The sequence below is a fragment of the Pelmatolapia mariae genome, linkage group LG16_19 (assembly GCF_036321145.2).
Source record: "Pelmatolapia mariae isolate MD_Pm_ZW linkage group LG16_19, Pm_UMD_F_2, whole genome shotgun sequence".
NCBI lineage: Eukaryota > Metazoa > Chordata > Actinopteri > Cichliformes > Cichlidae > Pelmatolapia > Pelmatolapia mariae.
The window spans coordinates 58051871-58075412 of NC_086241.1; the positions used below are offsets into that span (position 1 = coordinate 58051871).

Here is a 23542-nt window from a genome sequence, read left to right on the forward strand (position 1 = left end):
TTCATAACTCTAACACCACCAACTAAATGCAGCCCCAAATCATGACAGAGCCTCAACCATGTTTTACAGATGGCTGTAGACACTCATGTTTGTAGCTCTCTCCTGACCTCCACCATACATATTGATGGCAAAATTTCAACTTTGAATCCATCACACCATAAGACCTGCTGCCACTGATTTTCTTGCAAGATGTGGCATGCCTCACCCTTTTCACCCTTTTTCTCTTCCTTAAGATTGGCTTCTTCACAGCCACCCTTCCACTGAGACCATTTCTGATGAGGCTTCTAATGAACAGTCGATGGATCAACAGAAGGGCCGGATGGATCGCTCAGGTCCTGAGTCTGGTTACTTAAGGACTTGACTTTTGGATAGTCTTCAATAATTTTAGTCTTGCCACTTCCTCTTTTGTCCTCTACTTGTGCCATTTCTCAAACTTTTCTTAAGGACACACTGCACAAATAGAAAGTGCACACTGCTTCAACTAACAGCTCTTTGGGAATCACGTTGTAGGTACAAAAATGTTATTCTATGTCCATTGAACATTGTTATCCTGGGCATTTTTCATAGGTTTAACTAAAAAATGTAAAAGAATTAATTTTTTTTTAATAGTAGTCTGCTAGCAAAAGGGCCTGAAGATACTATTGTCTGTTATGTGCAGACACAACACTGGTTCATCAAAGCTTTTAGAAGCTTTGATGATTCATAAGTCAGTGGCAAGTGTTGATCTGAAAATAATCAGGTATGAAGACAGGAATGAAAATGAGTGAAAAAGCATCCAATTATCCAAAGAAAAACTTTGACCTACCTTTAAGACCACATTAAGTAAAAAACAACAAAATCTGGCGCTTTGAAAATAAACATAGCAAAATAAATCAATAACGGGTGGCTCAAGACGTTTGCATAGTACTTATCATTCTGCGATTTTTATTGCTATGAAGACTAAGTTTTGACTTGAAATTGCTTTGTACTTAGTAGCTCTGCTATAAAGCTATTGATGCATTCCCTTCCCAAGGGTGTTTTTTTAATAAAGAAACTTTAGTGTGTCACGTTGTGGTCTTCTTGTTCAGTCTATACTAACATGCTTTAAGACCCTTAGGACCACCTCACCCTTCCCTCTCTAACTGTTGCTTTCTATTTCTGTCTATCCCTGTGGGGCAAGACTCTTGATCTGCTCGGAAAGAGCATTGCGGGTTTGAACCAAACACCAGATCAGAATCAAGTTAAAAGTAAAACTGGTGGCCTGAATATGTTCGCTCCGGTCTCCGTGGCATTACCCACTCCTCAAAATCATCAAATCACATCACACTGCTGTCAGGGGCACCTGTTCCCTCACTTGTCATTCAGTTTTGGCTCCATATATTTTTTGACACTGAAATGAATAAAATCAAGTTCTCAAACTTTGGTTGTTTGTAGTGCATAGATGCAGGTAGTGGGGATAATACACCCCTCTTTTATCTTTATCATGTGTTCAATGAGCCAAGGGTTTTGCAGAACACTGCCCTTCAGTTTCACTCTCTTAGTCCTCTTTGTCTCCAATTCACTCCATAGAAAATTTGACCTCTCCTCTCAGCAGCTTTGAGTGCATGCTGCAGCTGAACGGGCAGCAAACCTGCAACCACAGCACACAGCCGAAAGGTGAACTGTAACGAACTCATGTTCTCTGTGAAACCCCACCAGCTGATCAACTGTTTAACTGCAGAGTGCACAATTTTGCTGCCATTGAGAAGCCTTTCCAACCGTTAGTCTAAGGTCTTTCAAAAACAGTGAACTCATAGATAAGGAGGGACCGGTTACAGGCATGCTGACGGGTGCTAATCAGCTGGGACACAGATGTGGGAAATTTCACTGTGTCTGTTCCTAGATCAGGACCTGCTCTGTGTCACTAAGCAGATAGACCAGGCAATAGCAATGTGTGAATGTGATGATCTCAGTTACTCCCAAGATTGGAAAGAGACAGACACTCTGCCGGAGGAAGTGATAATCTCTTGAGTGTTTTAATAAGTCATCATAAGTGAGGGCAACAGCTACATGTCATCCTGGGCTGTGAGAACTTCTGCTGCTGCTTTCCAGCTCTGCCTATCACTCTCAGTGGGCCTAATTTGTCATGAAGCCAGGAAGCCTTCTAAAGGGAAAGCTGATCCACCCAAGCCACGTTTCAGCAGCATCTTCCTTTGCCTAACAAATTCCTACGAGTCACTCACTCTGAAAGAAAGCATTGTGATTCATCCAACCACTGCCTACTCCTCCTGTGGAAAAAGGGAAAAGGAAGTGGGAGTGCGTTTGCCCCAGTGGACTGGCCCACCACTTGCCCAAAAGCATTCCCGCCTGAACATGACTGACTATGGCAGACAGGCTGGCCCATAGAGAAGACGGTTGCCTTTAAGGACAGCTCGTAAGACTTAAAACTCAAAATCAAGCTTGAAAGATTCTAAAAGCTGAAGCATGTTTTAAAGAAAGCAGATTATACAGCATGTCATTTAGTCTTATTTAAAGCTAAAGTGTGCCTGAGAGACAACAACCCCCCTTATCTTAATTAAATACAATGTAATTAAGGTATGATAACTGGGTAAAAATGAGAAGAAACAGAAAGCATATGAAGGGAAGCAGCTGAATGAACCATAAAAATAAAAAAAGAGGGAGATTCAGCAAGGCTAATTTCCGCAGGCAGGTTCTTATAAGGGATCAGAGCCGTGATACCTGAAGCATGGATCACCTTTTGTCTTTGCTTTGGCTACAGGGATGTCCAGGAGACCCAGAGGATTCCAGATTGTGCAAAGCTATCTGGGTTACTGCCTCTTTAGTAAGGTAAAGGTAATCAAGAAAATAAAGCTCCTTAAAAGCATCTGCCTAGTTTTTCAGTAAGCAACTAGGTAGCTAAACTCAATAGTTAAAGTAGGATTTTCAGATTTCTAAATAACAAAGCCTCATCCCAATTCTGGCATCAGCAAGAGACAAACCTTTCAACACTCACACATTAAACAGACACATGTTTTAGAACATAATTTTAAATCAATGGTTTTCACTTACCATGGGAAAAGTTTCCCCAGACATTCAAGCCATATTCATGTGACTAAACAGGATAAAGATGTTGACTAGTTACTGTTTTGTTTTTTTTTTAGAATTATGTTGCAAGAAATTGTAATACAGAAGCACACAAGCATTAAAGTGACGAACAAGTAACATTTGTCTAATTGTCTAAGCTCATATAGTGTAGGATGCAACGTATAAATTCTGCAAATTACACAATCAATTTTCAGTAGAGCTTTTCGGAAAATTCACTGAAAATTTCGGCGTTTTTACCAGTCTGTCGTGAAATTGTGGCATTTCCCACCATTCTTGAAGGGGGCATCAGGAGTGTTTTCATAGCGTGGGGGGCGGAGCTATGTAAATGACGAGCCGTTAGCTGAATAGATGCTCCAGCTTCTGTGAGCGGAGCGGGACACTTGCTGTTGAGAGCAGAGCTAGAGGACGATTAGAGAGTAGAAACCGCTGCGGACAACCAAAACACACCACTTTCACTCGAACCACCACACTCAAAAATGGCCTCAAAGTGTCCTAAGTGCGAGAAGACGGTGTATTTCGGTAAGTGATTCCCGGTTTAAGGGATCCAGGGTGTTTAAATTACTTTTTGGCTCGTTAGCTAAATATACTCATCACAGCCAATCGATGTAATTTTTATTTTTACATTAATCCTCTTAATTTAGAAATCCCATGAGCGGTGCTTTGAATGGGATATAAAATATTTTTGATATTTTTCAAAGTCCATTCATTGAAAATAAAAAGACAAACATTTGACCTAGCACTAGCATTTACACTCATTTGCTAAAAATGCCTGTTTTTTAAATGAGGTTCTGAATGTAAACATGAACTGGGTGTATTTTGTTTGAAGAATTTGTGAAACTGTAGCTAACTGTATAACTTAATGTATAATGATGTGTAAAGGAATATCTCTTTCAGCTAAAACTCTTAACATGTCTTATTAGACTAAAGGTTGCTGACAAAGTAAATGATTCACAGAGAAATACTTTGATAAACCTAGAAGCTGAAGTGAAAGTGGGGTTAGTGTAAACAAAAGACCCAATAAGTGCAAACAAAGTGCAAACATTTAATAGATTTTATTTTTGTACACTAAATGCTTCTAACTTATGTGAATGGAAACATGCCCTGTTTACACTTGTCTACACAAGACTGGATGAATGATTTATCTTATTTCAACACTGATCTGTGGCATTTTTAATTTGTTGTGTTTGGTAAACATCCAAGCCTGGCAGTTGGCTTTGGAGAGTTGGCTGATGCAGGCCGTTGCCAAGAGTGCAGAAATGCCATATGCTGAGATTGCCCACTCAAGAGAGGAGCGGAACAACATCATGCTGCGTCAGTGGGATGAAAACCTGAAAACATGCATCTTTCACATCTTTGTAAATAAAGATATGAAAACAAGACACCCACTTGAGCCGTGAGCTTCGACTTGGTCACAGTGAGAGTGATCGCACCTTATATTCACTGCAACAGATGTTTACAGTGCAAAGTAATCTACGCGCAGAGCACTGGATTAAAGGAGAGCATTTACATCTGAAAGCTGCACTTGACATGCTCACGCCTCAGTTTGTTTTTATTGCTGTTATCCAGTTGAACTTTTGAGTATTTCTGCTTTTGTGTTTGGCTGCATGCTGGGAAAAAAAAAAATCTTGGATACCGATCTGTTCTACACTTCGCAGCACACATCTGAGCTGTTACGGGGGTCAAAACCAATTATGTTAGTGGATGGAAGTCCTCTTATGTAACACGGGTGGCAGTGAATATCCCAGCTGCTGCTCATCCTATGGGTCCCGAGAGTCATCGGCATGGAATAATATCAGTACAAATAAGATTTATTTTCCTCCAATACAAATTTTATGCACCGTACCATAATACGCTGCAGTGGGTGAGTCACAGCTCCTTAGTGATGTGTGATGGTTTTTTTATGTAACATGTTGAGATCCAGGCTAGTGGAGTTATTTTTGGTTGGGGTGTGTTATTGGGTGGAGAGCAATGAAGATGACAGCGTAGGCCTACTGGAAGCCAGTGCGTACTAAATTAACTGCACTCATCCAGCCAAGGAGATCAGGGGAGGTGTGAGTGGAGGTATTATTAAAGTTTTAGCCATTTCAAGGGAGGCTGTGAAAACTATGACGAGACAAGGGAGAGGTCAGGGAGGGAGAACAGTTTAGCTGCCCACAGGCTGAGCATCAACATGTCAGTGATGAAGTTCAGATATTGTAGATGAACTCAGTGGCTCCACCTACACACACCCTCCTCTCAGCCACTTGGTTTTGCAGAGTGATGAAAAATGCAGAGCTGAGATCAATTTTCAGCTCTGCAAAACTGTTAAAGTCAGAGGAAAAGGCATGAATGGGGGTGTAAAGTGGAAAATAAAAACTCTGTGCTTTAGAAATGCACCATGACATGTGTTGTTGATAGAGAAAATTGTCTATTTTCCATCTTATTTTGCTCTACCCCTTTTCTTCTTTTGGTCATGGTTTGTGGTGTGCTGTATAGATGGGCCCACCCTGCTGTTCCCCACCTGGTCTTCTAGCTGATTGGCTGAGTCCCACTGTAGGGGACGTTATTTCAAGTGGCCTCGGTGAGCCGCAGTCTGGAATGGAAATTCTTTCGGTTTGGGGAAAAGGAGTTTTTTTTTATTATTATTTTCCTTTCAGTTTTAAAGGACAGCTGTCTTCCGGTGGTGACAGTTCAATTTCATTGCCACTCGATGCACATGTTGGAACATTTTCTCTACTTTTGAAGCTTCTGCAGCATAAAAGCCCAGGCTTTTTTTAAGAAACCCAAATAAGCAGTAGCAGAAAAAGGAAGCTGCTCTTGGTGCTGGTATTAAAAGAATGCAAACATCTCAGAGATGGTCACTTCTTAATTGCAGGGCTTGCTTACTAAAATTCTCAGCGTCCACATTGCGGTGACGCGTCTGTTAGTTCCTGTGGTATGGAGATGCTCATAATACACGGGGGACTATTTGCTGACACTGTTGGCGTGTGAAGGAGGACAAAACGGCTCGCTAAGCTTGTTTCGAGCATCCAAGTTCAGCCGAGTGATGCAACTCTTGTGCATAACAAACGGGAGCAATGCATCTTTGTGCAGCTAACTGAATAAATGAGAGCTTAATGGGAACTAATGGTGTTCTGCTGCGAGTTTCCCTTTTCTCTCTTTCATTCACTAGTCCTTCTCACTCTGGCTCTCTTTCCTCTTTTTTGGTCAGCGATGCCTCAGGCCCTGAATTTCTCTTCCCGTTTTTTTTTTTTTTTTTTTTTTTTTTAAATTACAAGGACCGGGGGAAATGCGAGAATGTGAGATGGCTCGCCTTTATTTAAACTGAGACTCTCAAAGTGCTTCATGCATTATAATGAGAAAGGACATCTCTATTCACACAGGGCTCTTTCTGTCTCTCCGTACATTTGTCCTTCTAGTGAGACAGAATACCTTCGTCTCCTCAGTCTGAGCACAGAGACCATTGCACTGCTTCCCACACACCATCTTTTTTTTTTTTTTAAATCCCGCTTTTACCCCAAACAGCTACACAATACCCCTATTTTTTCCCCCTCACATCTTCTCTGTCGACGCTAGAGTACCCTGTTTTCCACTTGGCTGCCCAGTGGGCTGTGTGAATGTGCCTTTTCAGTTATGTAACATCATTTCTTGAGTTGTTGCCTCTTGTTCAGTGCCATTGCATAACCTATCAGCTCCTGTGTGCCACTCAATGAGAGTCCCTTTTCTCTGCCTTTTTGAGGCACAAATATGATCCCCTAATGGAGATGGCATTAAGCTGGGTGCTGACAATTGAGCTCCCCACTGCCCCACCTCCCCACGCAGGTGAAGCCTTCCAGCAGTGCGACCTGTTACATAACGGCACAGAGGAAACAAAGGTGGATGTGTGCATTTCATCCAAATAGCTTGCTCATTACAGTCCACAGTTCTAGAGATTGCATTATTACAATGCATATTTATATTTTTTACGAATAGATTTTGTTCAGCAAGCACAATTTCTTGTATTTATGTTCTAAACATATCGCTATGTTGAAGCCCTCTATACATAGAGTACATGTGCAGTCACGTGGCAGGTTTCCAGTAAAAACTAGAGGCTGATAAAACACAGAACACTAGGTGATAGATTGTAAATCATATAGATATGAGGTATAGTTGGATAACAGGTTTTGTTTGTGTGAGCTGGAAAAACTGGTAGAAGTTCAGAAGCAAAATGTGATAGAGTGCAACAGAAACAGGCATGACGTACGTGAACCATGTGACTTATTTGTCACTCAAGGTTAATATATCAGAAAATCCAAGTTTGTCTGAGAAATTCAACAGAGTTTTCAGTAGATTGAGTTTTATTTGGAGCTGTTTGAAAATAATCTTTTTGCCCTGTCTGCAACCAGCTACCAAAACACCCACTGTTACCATGACAGCAGTGGATCGAAACATGAAAGTTAGCTTTCGATAGCAAATCGGTAAGTAAAGCCATAGTGGCAGGCAGTGGTCAGAAATCTGTGGGCTAGTCTTATAGCTGCTTAGTCTTACCTAGGTAAGACCATCACTAACACACTAGACTGTATATAAAAGATGGCAATAACCCCATGATGTCACCCATTGTTTTAAGGCTCTTTTGAAGCCATTAGCATTTTGCTCGTTTTAGTGTTTTTGGTCATCTCAGGTTTATCTGGAGCCAAAAGTGATGATATTTACTAATTTATATGCGTGTTAGGTAACAGGATGTCTTCACACTGCCTATTGGTGCTAAATAAAAAAGACCAAAGATATAAAACTTAGAATTTTACTCTGTGTAACAGGAGTACAGATTTCTTGAATGGGCTGTTATTATAATTAACCATAGAGGAAGCCATATTTGCCATATTTGAAATGCTCTAAAAGCCTGGCACACAGCTAGCATCAACCTCCCAGACAAAGTGGCCGTGCCCTGATCATGCTTAAGTTTAGCCCTAACATAATTGAAAGAAGTCATTTTAACATGGGTTTATATGGATTGGCTTTATTTAAATCGCTGTAGGAACTGCACATTTTGCCAGTGGATATCAAATTTCTTTTTTTCTGTTTGTGTTAACCAAAAAGTAGCTACTACAGATAAATTTGCTGCCCCAAATGGCTAATGCTGATGTTATTGTGAATGTTACCACTGGGTCCTTGTTATTAAAAATCACATGTCAATTTAAAAGTGTTGTGCACTTTTAAATCGAGGCACTCCAGTACACCACACTCTTCTGTTTTAATACTCCACTTTACACAGCTCAGATGATTTCACTTAGCTGCTACATTTTCTGCCTCCGTCATATGATGTCTCTTCCCCTCAGGGGTTCATTATCAAAATTACCTCTGGCTGGAGCTAAAGAAATTTCAGTGATCCTGCCTACACTTCTGAATACATTGCCCGCTACTCTAAGCTGTACATGCAGAATAGATCTTTTAGAAAACCCTGAAGCTGGGCTAAGTGTCCTGACTGGTTAGAGAAGAAATGTGGTGTAGGGGTAAGCATGTGTAGGGGTTTGGGGAGGGTGAACATGTCACTGAGACGGACTGTGGTGAGGGTGCTTTGCCTGCGGCTCCTTTGACCAGCCCAGACAGGATGCGAGTTAACTGCAGTCCATTTACGTCAGTCAACAGGATTCACGCGGTCGGCCTTTTTTTATTCACAGAGGGAGGGGAGAAAGGGAGAAAGCCTGGGGAGGAAACCTCGCCTTGGCTGAGGCGACAGACGACCTCCAGAGCTAAGTTTTGCTATGGGGTTGCATCAGCCAAAGGGAGACTCGTCCAAAAAAGTGTTTCCTACCCGCTCTTTAGCATGGCTCTCCACCCTGCGCTGTCACTGAGCACCACAGGGAACTGCAGACACACATTCATCCTGAACAGATCAATTATGATGTTCAACACAGCAGTGCCAGGGTCAGCTTAGTTTTAGTTTAAACAGATATAGCACTGGACAGTCTTAAAACTCTTTTCTTATTAAGTGGGGATGGATTTTTTAAACAAATTATCCATTAGAGCTTCCTTCCTTAACATGATTGTAAATTTAAAAAAAAACTTCCTGATGGCCACAGCTTGTCAAGTTAATAGAACAATTTGATTCCACTTAAACACAGGATAAAGATGCCACAAATGAACACATTCCTTACTTTAAAACTCCCCCAAAGTCACTTGTGAGGCTTAATCCCCCTGTGGGTGCAAATGAATGGCCATTGTCTTTAAGTTGAGTAAAAGGTCACAGGTCCTTGAGGGTGTTTGTAGTCCAGAGAGCTGAACAGTAAGAGGATGCAGAGGAGGAAACACAGGCTGCTTATTTTTTTCCTTTCTTACATCCCTCTGTGTACCCTTCACGCTTGAGTCCATCGTTGCCTTTGGGGCCCTTTACTCTGCCAGTCAGGTGTGTGGTGCTTATTAGGACATGCAGTCATCGTGCTGCTGCGACAAAAGCCAAAAAGCGAAACACCCGCGTGGACTCAGCTGTCACTGATGGATGAAAGGAATGAGAAAAAGGATGGAGAGGGAGTATGTGTGTCTGTGTGTCTGTGTGTCTCTGCGTGCGTGCGTGTGTGTTTTGGTTTGTAAGTGTGTTTAATAGGGCTTTATTGTGGGAAAAGCTGAACAGATGGGTCCACATTACCAGAAGGTGCAACAGAACAGAAGCCAGCCAGCCATGAGTTCAAGATATTTACAATAACATCGGTTACATCATGACCATTACGAAAGACTTGATCGCTTAATCGCTTGCAAAAATGTAAATAAGCTGCTAATTTGATGTCTGCACGCTGCATCAAGCTAATTCAGAGCACTTTCAAACGGCCGATTTTTATATACCTTTGACTTTGATGCTGTAGAGTTCTCTTAAACATACGAACCAGAACCCGGTACAGTCATTTTTTTTTCTCATTGCAGAAATGAGCTCCAGCTGCATGCAGAGCTGTGGCCCTGTTGTCTTCCTCTTTGTCAAACACATTAGATTTTCCCCCCACTGCACCCTGATCGAATTATTGAGTGATAAGAGAGCACCCATATGCGATTCCAGAGCCTGGCCCCCTGGCTGACATTCCTCCCGCACTGCATGGTGGGAGATCAGCTGGGTAAATGTTGTTCAGTACGTCGAGCCCCTTTATCTGTTATGACTCCGAGTTAGGCAGCAGACAAATTTCCTCCTGACCCGGGGTGAGTACATCAGGCTGTCGTCAGCTCTGGTGTCTCGATGCAGCTCCTTCATCACTGTTGACAATCAAGCAACTGTGATTAAGTCATTTGGAGAAATGGCCCCTTAATGTTTATTTCCTCTGAAGACCCCTTGTTAAAGTCCTGTTGCTTAATGTTCTGTGCAATTACCCGATGTTTGTAGACCATTTGCTGCAGGCCTTCTCCGGTGCCTCTCCCTTTATAGGCTGAGGAACTTTGTCTGAGCATAACAGCGTTCGGTCTTAATGCAGTCTGGTGCATAATGGCATCTTGTAGCTGAACAAACAAGGTAAATCAAGTTATAACCTGCTTAAAGTTCTCCGAGGTACTACTATGTTTGCAAGTGGAGCAGATATTCTTACCAGCTGAAACTCAATCACACAAGTAATTTGTTTTCAGACATCCTGAATCTATTTGATGTTGAATTGCTGTTTTTATCCTCTGCATTAGACGTCTTATGATTTCAATTTCCCAGGGAAAAGTTAGACACAAAGTTAGAATAATGATGCTGTGACTCCTAATAAAACAATAAGACCAGATTATTGGGTTGGGGATCCACTGGAGAGGATGTTAGAGCTGTAATTTCTTTATAAAATTGGTCATGGGTTGTGCAGTACTGTATCTCAAGTTTTGTCTACTTTACTTTGACTAATGCATAAATCAGTGAGAAGAGGGATCAGCAGCAGGCTCACTCAGTGATTTAAACCATATTGACAATGCAATCAGGGCAACCGAGCGCAGACTGAAGAGCTTAGACCAGGAATTTACAAATGAAGTTAAGCAGCTTACAGTGGTGCAGGTATCATATGGTTATAGTGATGACCTCCGTCCAGCACTCTTTCTCATTTAAAGCTCGGTGTTCCTGCAGTAGCATCATCTCTGTCAGGACTGCATCTGCATGGTGAAATTTATTTTCACTTCTAAGTTCAACAAATGAAGAGATTTTGTTTTGTTTTTATGCTTGAATGCAAATACTTTGCAGTAAATAACTGAGGTCTGGGACACGAGGTCATTGGCAAATACCGAGTTCCCACCCTTGAGATATTTTGCCAGGCTATTATTGCAACTGTCTTTGGTTGATGCTTGTTTGTGGGCCTTTCTGTTTTTATTTTGCTTCTTCAACATAAAAGAGTAACCCAGTTCCACTGGCAGCCTTATGCTACAGTCGCACTAGGGAAAGCGACCAAATTGTTGTGACCATGTGCAATGAACTTGTTGCCTTTGAACTGGTTGTTTCAAAGATGGAGACAAGGTCTGCGACCATTCAGTCAGTTGGTGTCTTCAAAATGATGTTGGTGTGCCGAGATGGCAGTAAAATGGCAATAGCACAGAGCCAGTGTGCTATCAGTTTGGGTCACAATTCACAATAACTACTTACAGAGTTCAGAGGTCATCCAGAACATCAGTTAAAAAACAAATTCAGAAATTCAGGCTACGTCCACACTAGCCCGGATAGATTTGAAAATGGCGTTTTCAGTCGTTTTCACAGAGTTGCGCGTCCACATTGAAACGGTCGAAAACGCTTAGGTTCCAGTACTGCGTATGCGTGAAACGCAAGAAGATTCGACCTGCCTTATTTCTGTCTGCCGCTTATTTACTTTCCGGCTCTTTGAAATGCCGCGGCAGAATGTTGAAGAAAAGCACCGAGTTTTTTAAATGGACTAACAATGAGGTGGAGTTGTTGCTGCGAGTAACACAAAAGTACAAAGTTGCAAAAGCAAGTGAGAATTAAAGAATTTGAAGAAAAGCTATCTGGAGCATGTACAGACTGATATTAAGCTTTAATAGGGCTGTCAGAATTGAGAGCAAACAAAACAACGGCTGTATGATGCCCTCCGCTATCTTAGTTTTATTGGTCACATGACTGCATCATATGACTAACACGTGTCATCATTTTCAAAAGTCTGCGTTTTCGCTGTCCACACTGCAACGCGAAAGCTCCGTTTTCGAGAGCGTTTTCAAAACGCTGCGTTTTCCTTGTGCGAAAACGCCATCTCAGTGTGGACTGTCAGTGTGGAGGCCAAAACGGAGAGAAAATGATGCGTTTTCAAACGAAAACACATCAGTGTGGACGTAGCCTCAAAAATCTTCACTAATCTGCCTGAGAGTGTTTGCTGTCAGCATGTTGAATGCCATTGTTTCTTTAAACAATGGCATGGTTTAAACAATGACAGGGTACCTTCCACCAGGCAGCATGTCCCCTGTAATTAAAAGCGGTTGCCCAGAGGTTGAGGGTGTTGCTCAAGGTAAATCTCTTACATATGCATTCATAAAGCTGTTATTGTTGGTGTCGGTGTTTAACTCACCAAGGAAATCTTTCTTGCACCAAAGGCTGATTTTTGGCACTCCTAAAGGTCTCTTGCCGATGGCCTCATTTCCTATTATCAACCCTCTTTGGACCACGTATTAAGTTTCCTAGATCAGCTATCAAATGCAAGCTCAAGACTTGGTGTCATGTCACTATATCTTATGTCACATTCAATTTAGTTGGTGTGTTTTGGGTTAGGCAGCAGTCACACTCATTAATATTTGCAGTCTACTGTGTGACAGTGGTGGCTCTTCACCCTGCTGTTTTCAGCCCCCGGCTATTTTAACTCAGTTAGAAGCCATGAATTGTTGGCATTACTTCAGCTATAAAGCAAAAGCAGAAAGGAATGTCAGGTGAGGTGCTCCACCACTGTTCAGCAGTGATTTCCTTAAGGACTTCCATTGTTTACATCAAGTCATGGTGGAATCCTTTTTTTGTGTGTGCTTTTGAGTGAAGCAAATCGCATGTTGTCGTGAGAGAAGACAGTCTGGCTAAAAGGATTTGGCACATTCTCATCGGTGTTGACAGTGTAAATGTGAGTATCCGGAGAGGCTTCCCTGTGAACAGGAGCCTGCTTGTTTACACAAGTGGGTGCATTTACCCTAATGTTGTTGCCGTAACCAGGTAGAGGAAGATGCGATGGCATTTTATTTGCTTTATTTGCACCCACACTGTTACTATTTTGGGATACTGAGACCATCTATCGTCCCTTGGCGCAGTCATTATGTAACTTTTATTTATTTATTTTAAATGTGTTTTTTTCCCCTTTTCTTTTTGACATGCTTGTCAAATGACCAAATCCAAATGATCTAGCTTTATTTTAGTGTTCGGGGGATGTAGATCCCCTCTACCTCCCCCCACTCTATAACTCCCCCCACTCTATAACTCCCCCATCACATAACAGAGAGAGAGAAGCTCACTCCTCTTACAACAGCAGCCGGCTTTTAAATCAGGGAGCCTTCAAACAGTGGACAGTCACTCATAGAGGAACAAGGACATGCTGGCGAGGCTCTGACGTCTGTTTCCATTCATACACTGACTTCAGATCTGTCTGGAGGTGTGTCTGTATTCATGAATCAGTCAGGGACAGAAACGACACTGAAGATGCACCGGCAGGCTCCCTGTAGCACATTTATGCAGCTTATTTTAACACTGGATACGTGTCAAGAAGTAGATTCGTGTCCTCAGATTTATGATGAACAAATCAAACGCAGACAAGGTGAACCCTTATTGGTTGTATTTTCACCCTCTTCAACCATCATCTCGAGATACTGTAAAGATGTGAAAGAAACCTGAAAAGGTACTAAACCGTGAAAATGCATGTGCTAACCCTGCAAATGGGTTAAACAAGGTCTTTCTTGTGAAGTATTGCTAGAGTTAAAGCTGAAACATCAAAAGGAGCTACAGTGTCCATGCAAATCTTTCTGTCACATGTATGTGCAGCAGCTACACATGTATCATTCTGCATCCCCCTCTTTCCACTATTCTCCAGGGCCTTGTTGTTGCCCTTTTTGTCTCATTGTTGTAATGGCCAGTGAAACTGTTTGTAAGTGGAAACCTCAGCAGGGTGTAATCAGATCTCCCAAAGCGATCCTTTCCACACGAAAGTCCAAATCTAATTTTTGTCATTCACATCAAATCAAATCAAATTTAACTTGGTTATCCAAAGAACAAAGTTGATTTAATCAGACGAGCCCAAAATATAAAGAAGCCGTAGAAAAATTAACAGAAGACGGTCGGTTCAAACAGCGTTTCCAGAAGAAAGGCAGAGCATCATGACCTGAGACGTGCTATTGCTTCCAAAATTAGTAGGACGCACAGACACACAAGGCTCAAAACTTACTCTTTTGTCATATGGAAGTTTGCAATCATTGCAAATACTAATAAACATCCAAAGAAATTAAAGTGATATAAAAAATAGACAAGTGCTTTCAGTACTTTCCTTTGTTTTTTCAAAGGAAAAACAAAGGAAAGTCAAGATGCAAGTCTGCATATCTTAAGTCTAGTTTTTATTAATCAAATTGTTGCTGAGATGTGACCACAGTGCTCTTCTGATTTCAATTAGATGTAATAAAGAAATACTTTCATAAAGCAAAAACTTATAACTTTAATGAGATTTGGTCAGAAGACAATCTGTTCCAGCCTGAGACAGTGCTGCACACAACCCAGTCAAATCATGTGTTACAGAAGTAAGCAGGGGTTCCATATCAAAGTGTCCTAGTGGAAGTTTGTGAATTCAGACAGACTAATAAATAAAGGACTAATAATAGATGTTTTGTCAGTGAGTGTCACCTAGCTAGCCAAACGAATTCCTGTAGTAGTTTATCATATGTAGCAAAAGGACTGTTGTTTCACGACTCAACATCTCAAATTTCTTAAAAGTCCTGAAAGAGCTTGAATTCCTAGTTTTATAGCACAGGAAGAAAACAACATCAGAAGGAATGAATGCATGCCCGATGTGCATATGTTTGTGTTTTTTCCAGTCCTGGGTATGTAAGGAAGCAGATTCCCGTATCCGGCTATTTGTGCCCTGCCTTGATAAGGGAAGGTGTTTCCTCTGCTGCCTCTGCGACTCCTTAGGGCTCATTGTGTTGAAGCAGTGGTGATTTATTATTGGAAAGTGTATAATAAGGCTCCCTGGCTTGTCTACAGGGCCAGTTCGACTGGGTGACTCGGGGGAGGGGGGTGGGGGGGTAATGGAAATGCTGTTGGAGGACCGCCTCCAGCATCCAGCAGGATGGGTATACTGTAAATCGGGGGATGGGTGTTTGTGTGTTTGTGGGTGTAACACAAAAGAATTGGGTTAGATGTTGGCAACCCCCTGCTGCTAACGCTGGACTGGGACTAACGCAGCTGTCCGTCTATCCCTCGGTGACATCATCACAGCATCCTGTGTGGTACACAGGCATTCCCACTCTCCCCACCTCCTATTCCAACCCCCCACTCTCCCCTCATCCCCAGTTGGCATGTTGACAGGTTTTCCATCGGGCCACAGAGATACAGTACGAGGTTATTGTGGAGAGTGAAGCAATGAGGGACGTCATTCCTCCAGGCGATGACTGATTGAACAGCACGCACAAAGCCCAATACAGCTGATGGGGAAAATAAAAGGCTGTTGTTTCAAGTAATCTATATAAATGTTGTTTTATGCCCGTGGTTGCACTCACGTACTTCTTCTTTCTTTGTTTTTTGTCTTTCTCGTGCAGCTGAAAAGGTGTCATCACTGGGGAAGGACTGGCACAAACTGTGCCTCAAATGCGACCGCTGCAACAAGCTGCTGAACGCCGGGGGCCACGCTGAGGTCAGTAAGAGCTAACGGTGCTGATGTACATGCGTGCAAATTCTTATCTGGTTCTTCAGCTAAGCATTTTCCTCCATCATCTGTTAATCTCTTCTGTTTAGTTTTCCATTAAGTGTTTTGCTCTAATGGCCCACAGAAATTCATGAAGTGCCACAGTAAAGTGGCCAATTTTGGCATGTTAGAAGTTGAAATCAGAAGACTGTTTTTGCTTGATGAATAACAAACGAGGGGTTATGATTGCCAAACAGCTTACAGGAGTAATCTGGTTTGCAAACTCATTAATATGGAAGAAAGATTATTTTGTAGTTTGCTTCACATTTGTGACACTTTTGCTTTTATTTTTATTTGTTGCTAAAATATAACTTTCTGCTGGCAATGTAATTGAATTGGGGGGGGCTCTGTATCTGCAGGCGGGACAGTGATATGGCACTCAGCACTGATGTGAATTACTCTAATTAAAGTTGTCCTCTTAATAGCGACTGATATGCTATTTATGAACTAGTTTTCTGTTAATGCAAGTTCCATTTCCAGTAGTTATGCCTTTTTTTTTCCTGCAAAAAATAATCGCAGCACAGTACAGATGGCCAGAAAGAATCAAAAGTCTGCAACATTACTAATTAACCCAAGACGTTTGGCTTTGAGTTTTTGCATTTTGAGGGAAACTTAAAAAAGGTGTCTTAACCTCAAATATTTAAAATCTCATTAAACTTAAAGAATACAGTCTTTTCAAATAGAAGCTTTGTATTTGGGGGAGTTTATTTCACTGACCTTTTGTAATTTTTGCAGGAAACTGCTGAGGGGATGTCCCTTTTCCTTCCTTGTTTTATGTCTGGTTGCATCTGTCAATATGTTTTGTCCCCATGGGAATTTGACCCTCTTTAGTCCTGCAGGATGAGTCGCTTTCAGATCCTTCCTCTCAGTCTTGCGTAACCAAGCTACTCTATCATGTCTCAGCATACTGTAGTTTCCCCTGACTATTCACTATCTGGCACCTTCACCCTGGGGTTTTCTTATCTTGCCCTTTTTATTTGCCTTTCATAGGCCGGCCAACAATTCAATTTCACCTTCTTGGATGTCACTCAGACACCTTTTTGAGTCTCTTACTTGGGTTAAGGAGGATATGATCTCAGCCTCTTTGTACACAAAACCAATTTCCCTGCACACCGCAAAGGATGCTGCTCTGCTGTTTTAATCTCTTTGTGATTACAGTAATATAGTAGTCACACAGTCTCTCTGAGGCCTGCGCTCTCTCTGCCCACCATCCTCTCCGTCCTCCCTCTCTCTCCATGGACGGCATCCAAACCCGAACTAGTCCATGTGACATTTCATATTTAAAAAAAAAAAAATGTAAAGGGACTGTGGGATTGCCTGGGAGAGGGTTTGATGTCATCTAAAACCTGGTATGCAGAGGGTTGTGAACTTCTTCTTTAAAAGGAGTCAAAGGGACAGGATGAAGCCAAGTGCGGTCAGTTGTTTGTGGGCTAAAGGAAGGAAGCAGCTCTCTCTGGTTCATGCAGTGACCAGCAATCAAAGAGTTAATGTGAAAAGTCTCCACATTGGACCTTGAATGTGTGTAAATGTGGCAAATTTAGGCGCTGATGAAATGAATGAGGGTTAACTGAATGGAAATTAAGCAACTTGCAGTAAAGAAGGTGAAACTGTCTGGGGAAAAATGCTGAAATACTGGAAACCTGTCATCCTAAAACACCTACAGTGCAACATGTGCTGTGTATAAAATGAGGGGAAACAAAGGAATGTGAGAAGTCTGAAGTTAATCCACCTTCCTTTTAGTGTTTCACATGACACCTCCAGTCCAGCGCAACAGTGAGAAGTTGTTGAGGTACAGAGCATAACAGGAGGATAAAAAAAGGTCAGGAAAGAATAGAAATTTGAGACGAATAGATGGAAAAGACAGATTTAAACTTCAGGATGTAGGAGTTTAACTGCTGGGAACAGAGTGGGTCGTTCTGCGATGGATAATCCAGTTTCAGGGTCTCTTTGGCTCTGGATGGGTTATGTCTGGTGCCATAGGGGGACTTTGTACATGAGGCTGTTAACAGTACACTCTTGACAGAGGAGCCCTTTGTTTTCTGAGAAAGTCACCGCTGCTTACTCATAGCCTGGCATCGGCACCCCTACCTTCATGGATCTCGTAAGTGTTTAACAGGAAGCGTGAAAGGAGTGTGTGGCTGCTTTAACAGTAGCTGATCCTGTCACGGTTGATACATTATTAAAGCTGAAAGAGCAGGCTTTTTTTTTTTTTTTTTGCTCTTAGAAAAGGAGCTCATGTGGCCAAAGCAGAGGGGATTGTGGGTATGTGCGTGGTTTAACGCCAAATGCCTGTTTTTGTGGGGTCTTTTCTTTTTTTTCAACTCTACCACCCTGAGCCTGGCACCTTGCCTGCTGAATTACTTGATTCTTCTCATCTATGGGCATTGAGCTCTGGACCAGTGGCCACCCTGGCTCTCAGCCCTGATCCCCTACCCAGGCTGGTCACATGCTCCTGCAATGACCGCCACATTCCCAGCATGCATCAGCAACAGGCCATTTTTGACTAGATTTTTTTTTTTCTCCCCTTCCTCAAGTGGAAACTCACAGCGCTCCCGCATATGCAGACACATGGCTCACTGTGAAGTGTGGCGTGAATTTATCAACACAGGCCTGTTACTTGGATACGGCCACTGTCATCAAAGTAACCTGTGACAGTGACATCATCATTAGGAAGAAGTGAGATGGAGGGGGAAAATGAACAGGAGTCAGCTCCATTTTTGGATATAGTCACTCCATCTTTTCACACACCCAAATAAAAGACCAAAATTAAAAATGTGATGTCAGAAAGGAGTGTCAAAAATATGACTTCTCAGAAATGTCACGCCCAGTTTTCCCTTTTGCGTCAGTATATATTTTTTTGTCCTTTATATGCATGTTGTATCAGTTTGTTACATCCATAAGTCATGGTGTTTTTCTCTTTCTCCTGCAGCACGACGGAAGGCCCTACTGCCACAAACCATGCTATGCTGCCCTCTTTGGGCCAAAAGGTGAAGTGCAAGTCAACTTCACATACTTGAGTTCCTGTGAGGTCTTTGTATACCATGTTATCATGTCTTAATAAGCACATAAATAAGCAAAAAATTAAATAAATAAATAAGATACATGGAAAATTGGTTGATTTATCAGGAAAAATAAATCAGTTGTGTTTTTCCACATTTCTTTGCATTTATGTGTTGCTGTTACTGACCTCCCCACCAAAGCCCACCCCTCACTTCCTCTCTTATACATTTGCAGGTGTGAACATTGGTGGAGCAGGTTCGTATGTGTATGATACTCCTGCCAACAACAACGTGTCTCCCACCAGTGTGGATTCAGCCTCCAAAGCTGAAGAGAAGCGTGCTTACGCACCCAAAGCACCATCAAAAGGTAAACAGGAAAGTGTATTCATGCTGCAAATTTGTGGCTCTTTCAGCTGGTAGGATTTTTGGTTTTTTTTCTCCCCACCCGATGAAGATTTGGGTGTTTGCAAGAAGCTGTTGGTCAGAAGGGAAGCGGCTGACTCAGTGATAAGAAAGTCGGTGTGCAAAGTCTCTTGAGGCTCGAAGGGGATTTTTTTAGATGTGTCAGACAAGAGCAGATGCAAAATTATTGAAATGGTGTGGATTCAGTTGTTTGGCATTTCTGTAAACTTTCATTATGTGAGAGCTACGTTTGGGCAGTAGATGATATGAGAACATGAACTTGTATCATTTCAAAATCAGGTTTCTTGAAATATAAAGAGGAAAGATTCTTGTAGTTAAGGACAGTCTGTATATTGCCCGAGACCGTATTTGGCTTCATTATGCTGACTTCAGTTTTTTTATAATTATGTGGAAAAAGGTGTTGCATGTTGTCTTTGCCTTTTGACTCCATCTGCTGTTCGCAGCAGACCAAATGATTGGCTCCTGCAGGAAGGAATGAGCTAGGTGTTTTAAACTGGCAACCAGAGTATCTAAATCAGCAGCATTAGTGTCTTTACTCAATATTGTTCCCTTGAAGTGTGTTAAAGCTGCTTAGCACTTGGCCCATTTTTATTTTTATTACCCTATGTTATTAGTTGACTAAATTTTACACCTGGGAAAACAGGTGGTCATTTATTTAACCGTTCTCCTTTGCTTTGCCACTATTGTAATGTGTCAACAGCTGGCAGCATCACCACTTTTTCTGGGGAGGCCAACCTGTGCCCTCGGTGCAACAAGAAGGTGTATTTTGGTAAGTAGTTTCACGCTTCCAGGAAACGGGTTATGAAGAAACGTGTCTGAGCAAGAAGGTGTGAATCTGCGAAGTGGTTGCTACGATGTGTCACCAGGGTTGTATACATTTGTGTTTGTTTTCCACCGTAGCTGAGAAGGTGACATCACTGGGCAAGGACTGGCATCGGCCCTGTCTGCGCTGCGAGAGGTGCAGCAAGACCCTTGCTGCTGGCAGCCACGCAGAGGTGAGAAAACAGGTGTTTTGGCGGAAGGAATACAGAACGGAAAAGTGGAAAAACTGAAGAGTTGAGAAAAGAAGTGTCAAAAAGAAAATGAGGCAAAACATCTTGAATATGACAAGAACGTACTCTTTGTATCCCTAACCTAAAATCCTCTTAAATTAGCAGGTTTGCTGCATATACTCCAAATCTGAATTGTCAAGTTTGCCCTTAAAAAGCTTGTCTAACACTCACTGGTTTAAAAATATTAGACGGTATTAACAGTATGGCAGTTAATGCTTTACACAAATAAAGAAGAAATGATTTGATATGGGGGCAGCACAGTGGTAGGCACCATCGCCTCACCGTGTGTGGTGCTTGCATGTGCCTGCGTGGGTTTTCCTCCCCCACTCCAAAGATGTGGGTGTCTGAACTGTCGTGGGTACTGACAACAAATAGATCTGCTCATAAGACTCATTTGTGAAGTAAATTAACTAATCCCTCTAAAAGAAAGCAGAAATGAGAACTGTCACCCTTTTCTTATTGTTATGGTCGTGTTAATCTTTATTTTCTTTTTACGTTACAGCATGATGGCCAGCCCTACTGCCACAAACCATGCTATGCTGTTCTCTTTGGGCCCAAAGGTAACCGCTAGGGGGTGCTGTCAACCCACCAGTTATCAGCTACACTTGAAGCAAAATGTCTGAGCTGCACATGTTGCACATTTCAGTTGTTTCATCATAAGTTTGTATGCTTCACAGAAGCTTCCTCCACTCCGAGGTTTAAAAATACAGGAAATGCGTCGCAACCTGTCCTGCTCATGTCGTAGCTTTGCCTCTCCCTCTTGATTAACCCCTGACTCCTGCTGCTGTGTCCCTGTGGTTTTTCCAGGTGTGAACACTGGTGGTGTGGGCAGCTACATCTATGACAAGGAGCCCAGTGCAGTGACCCAGCCTTGAGCCTTTTTGTCCCCTCAGCCTCACCTCTTGTCTCCACTCAACACTGACCATCAACCACAGTATTATTTGTAGCCTCTTTTCTCTTCCCCACTTGTGTGTCCGTACCTGAGACAACCAGCCTTCTGCTCCAGATCTTCTCCTAAGTCTCTGCTTTTCCCCTTTGCGCTAGCTGGATCAGATTTAGCTACACAAGGAATGATTTATTGACTACAAATACTGCCTAGACATGTGTTAAATGTATTTGCTGCAGGAGCACAAAACACATCAAGCATTCCCACATTAATGATATTGCACACCAGCAATGTTTACACATTTCTAAATGTATATGAACACGATAAATGTCAATAGATTAAAACATAAAGGTCTTAAATTTTCTAATGTTTCACCCACAAAACAGCCTGACCAACAAATGTTTTTGATCATGCATGCTCATTTTAAAGAAAAAAAACAATCAGAATGGGATTCTCAGGTGTGCAAAAAAGTGCATTGTGGGTAAGGGAGGTGCAGGTCTTTACTGTGACGTGCTGACAGCCTTAGGAATTTCACCTCGTGGGTGCTGCACACACAGGTGGTGCTCTGTAGCACGTTGCCAATAAATCTGTGTTTTACAAATGCCATATTTTTAGTTTGGCCACCTGACAACATTCCTCATGTGGAGGGGAAAAAAATCAATTTTGTTTGGAGAAGAGGGGGAAAAAAGTCCCGATATGATGTTTAGAAGGTGGGAATGTGGATGTCGGAGCCGATTGTTGATGATTTTTCAGAACTGAGCAAATAAACTGTATGTCAGAATCTGGATAATAACATATGATGTGCTAATACATAACAAATGTTCTGACCCAGTTATATACATGAAGTCTTAGTGAAGTTTAAGGAAGGTTGGGCTGCAGACAAACCTGTATTTATTCTTTTCATTCAAGTCCTTTGAGTTTCAAGCCACTGAAGCCCTCCTGGGACTGATTTTTTTTGTTTTGTTTTGTTTTTTGAAGGAGGTCAAATGAGGCTGCATAAGCTGTATAAATCTCTACGATCAAGATTTTTATTATTATTATTTTCAAAGAAGTAACCCTGCTGTTATTTTTCCGAGAGATGACGCATTATTTGAAGTATTATATTTCTTGCCATTAATGAACAAAGTAGCGTAGCTTGTAGAAAGAATAAGACTGCAGACAAGTCATTCTGTAGAATGTGCATCCTAGTATTACTGTATGACTGTTACTGTGTTTGTTTATTACCTGTTGTACATCGTAGGGCTTAATAGACCCTGCAGGGCTCGCTGTTTGTAGAGCTGAATCGCCCTGCCGCATTCATCTTTTTAATCCCTTGGATAAATATTGCAGAAAGTCTTCATTTGCGTGTGACAGATTCTCAACTCCCTTTTTCTGTTCATGAATTGCAATAAACAAAACACTACACATGGTGTGAGTTTGTGGTATTTTCGTCTCGTTTGTTCTCATAAGATGGATTATGTAAGTTTTTGTGCTTTTGCTTCAGGGGAAAGTTATGCGTCTGCTTTTAAATAAGAGCCAGGGAGCATCGGTACCGGAAAATGAATGCAAAACATTATTAAAGTAAATGAATCTGTTGATAACCTTCTCATAAGTAGAGTTTTAGTGTGGTTTATGGCACAATAATTTAATGTGTTTTATATTAAGGAAAGACATATGAAGTGTTTTACAGACTCCCAGTTTTGTTGTGTTTTGGCATATTTGTACTTGACAAAATACTGTGTTGCACATCTGCTAGTTTAATTGGTGACATCTGTGTTACACCTTAGTGTATGTATATGATACTGTCAGTATCACTTTACTTTCAATTCTACTATTTAGCATGGATAAGCAGTATAAATGTGTAGTAAATGGGTAAACCACTGTAGCTGTAATGCATACAAAGTCATTTTAAGCATTATTAATGTACAGAAACAATTGTTTTTTACTGTTTTTACTGCACAGTCTGAAAGGCCTCGAGTATTATCATCACTGTGCGTGGCAGGGGGCGTGACCGCCCATCTTTGTGCGTGTGATAACTTGAGAGAGATGTCACCTGGGATTGCCCTCTGATAGTTCAAGTTCAGAGGGCAAGTCTTTTGAAAAGCTCGTGAATGGGATAACTCAAGAAGAAAGTCGGGAATTTCAAATTAATACCATAGGTGCAGCTACTGGGAGGCTGAGGAGTAGCACTGGTACGGGCCAGTATTTTTTCCATTTGTTTCAATTTGGCCTTTAAGGCCATGACAAAAGGATGTTTGTCAGTTTAAGAACATAATTTATTAAACCAACGTAGACATATACAAAATTAATGAGCTGTGCAAA

General features: G+C 41.7%; 1 protein-coding gene across 1 annotated transcript; it reads left to right on the forward strand.

Annotated features, from left to right (window-relative positions):
• The first annotated feature begins 3406 nt into the window (after nt 1-3406).
• On the forward strand, nt 3407-22650 carry crip2 (cysteine-rich protein 2). Its single transcript, XM_063498259.1, has 8 exons — nt 3407-3582; nt 15736-15830; nt 18811-18868; nt 19116-19247; nt 20004-20072; nt 20204-20298; nt 20858-20915; nt 21163-22650. Exons 1-8 carry the CDS (start codon nt 3540-3542, stop codon nt 21228-21230), a joined length of 618 nt encoding a protein of 205 aa, XP_063354329.1. The 5' UTR covers nt 3407-3539; the 3' UTR covers nt 21231-22650.
• Nucleotides 22651-23542: the final 892 nt, after the last annotated feature.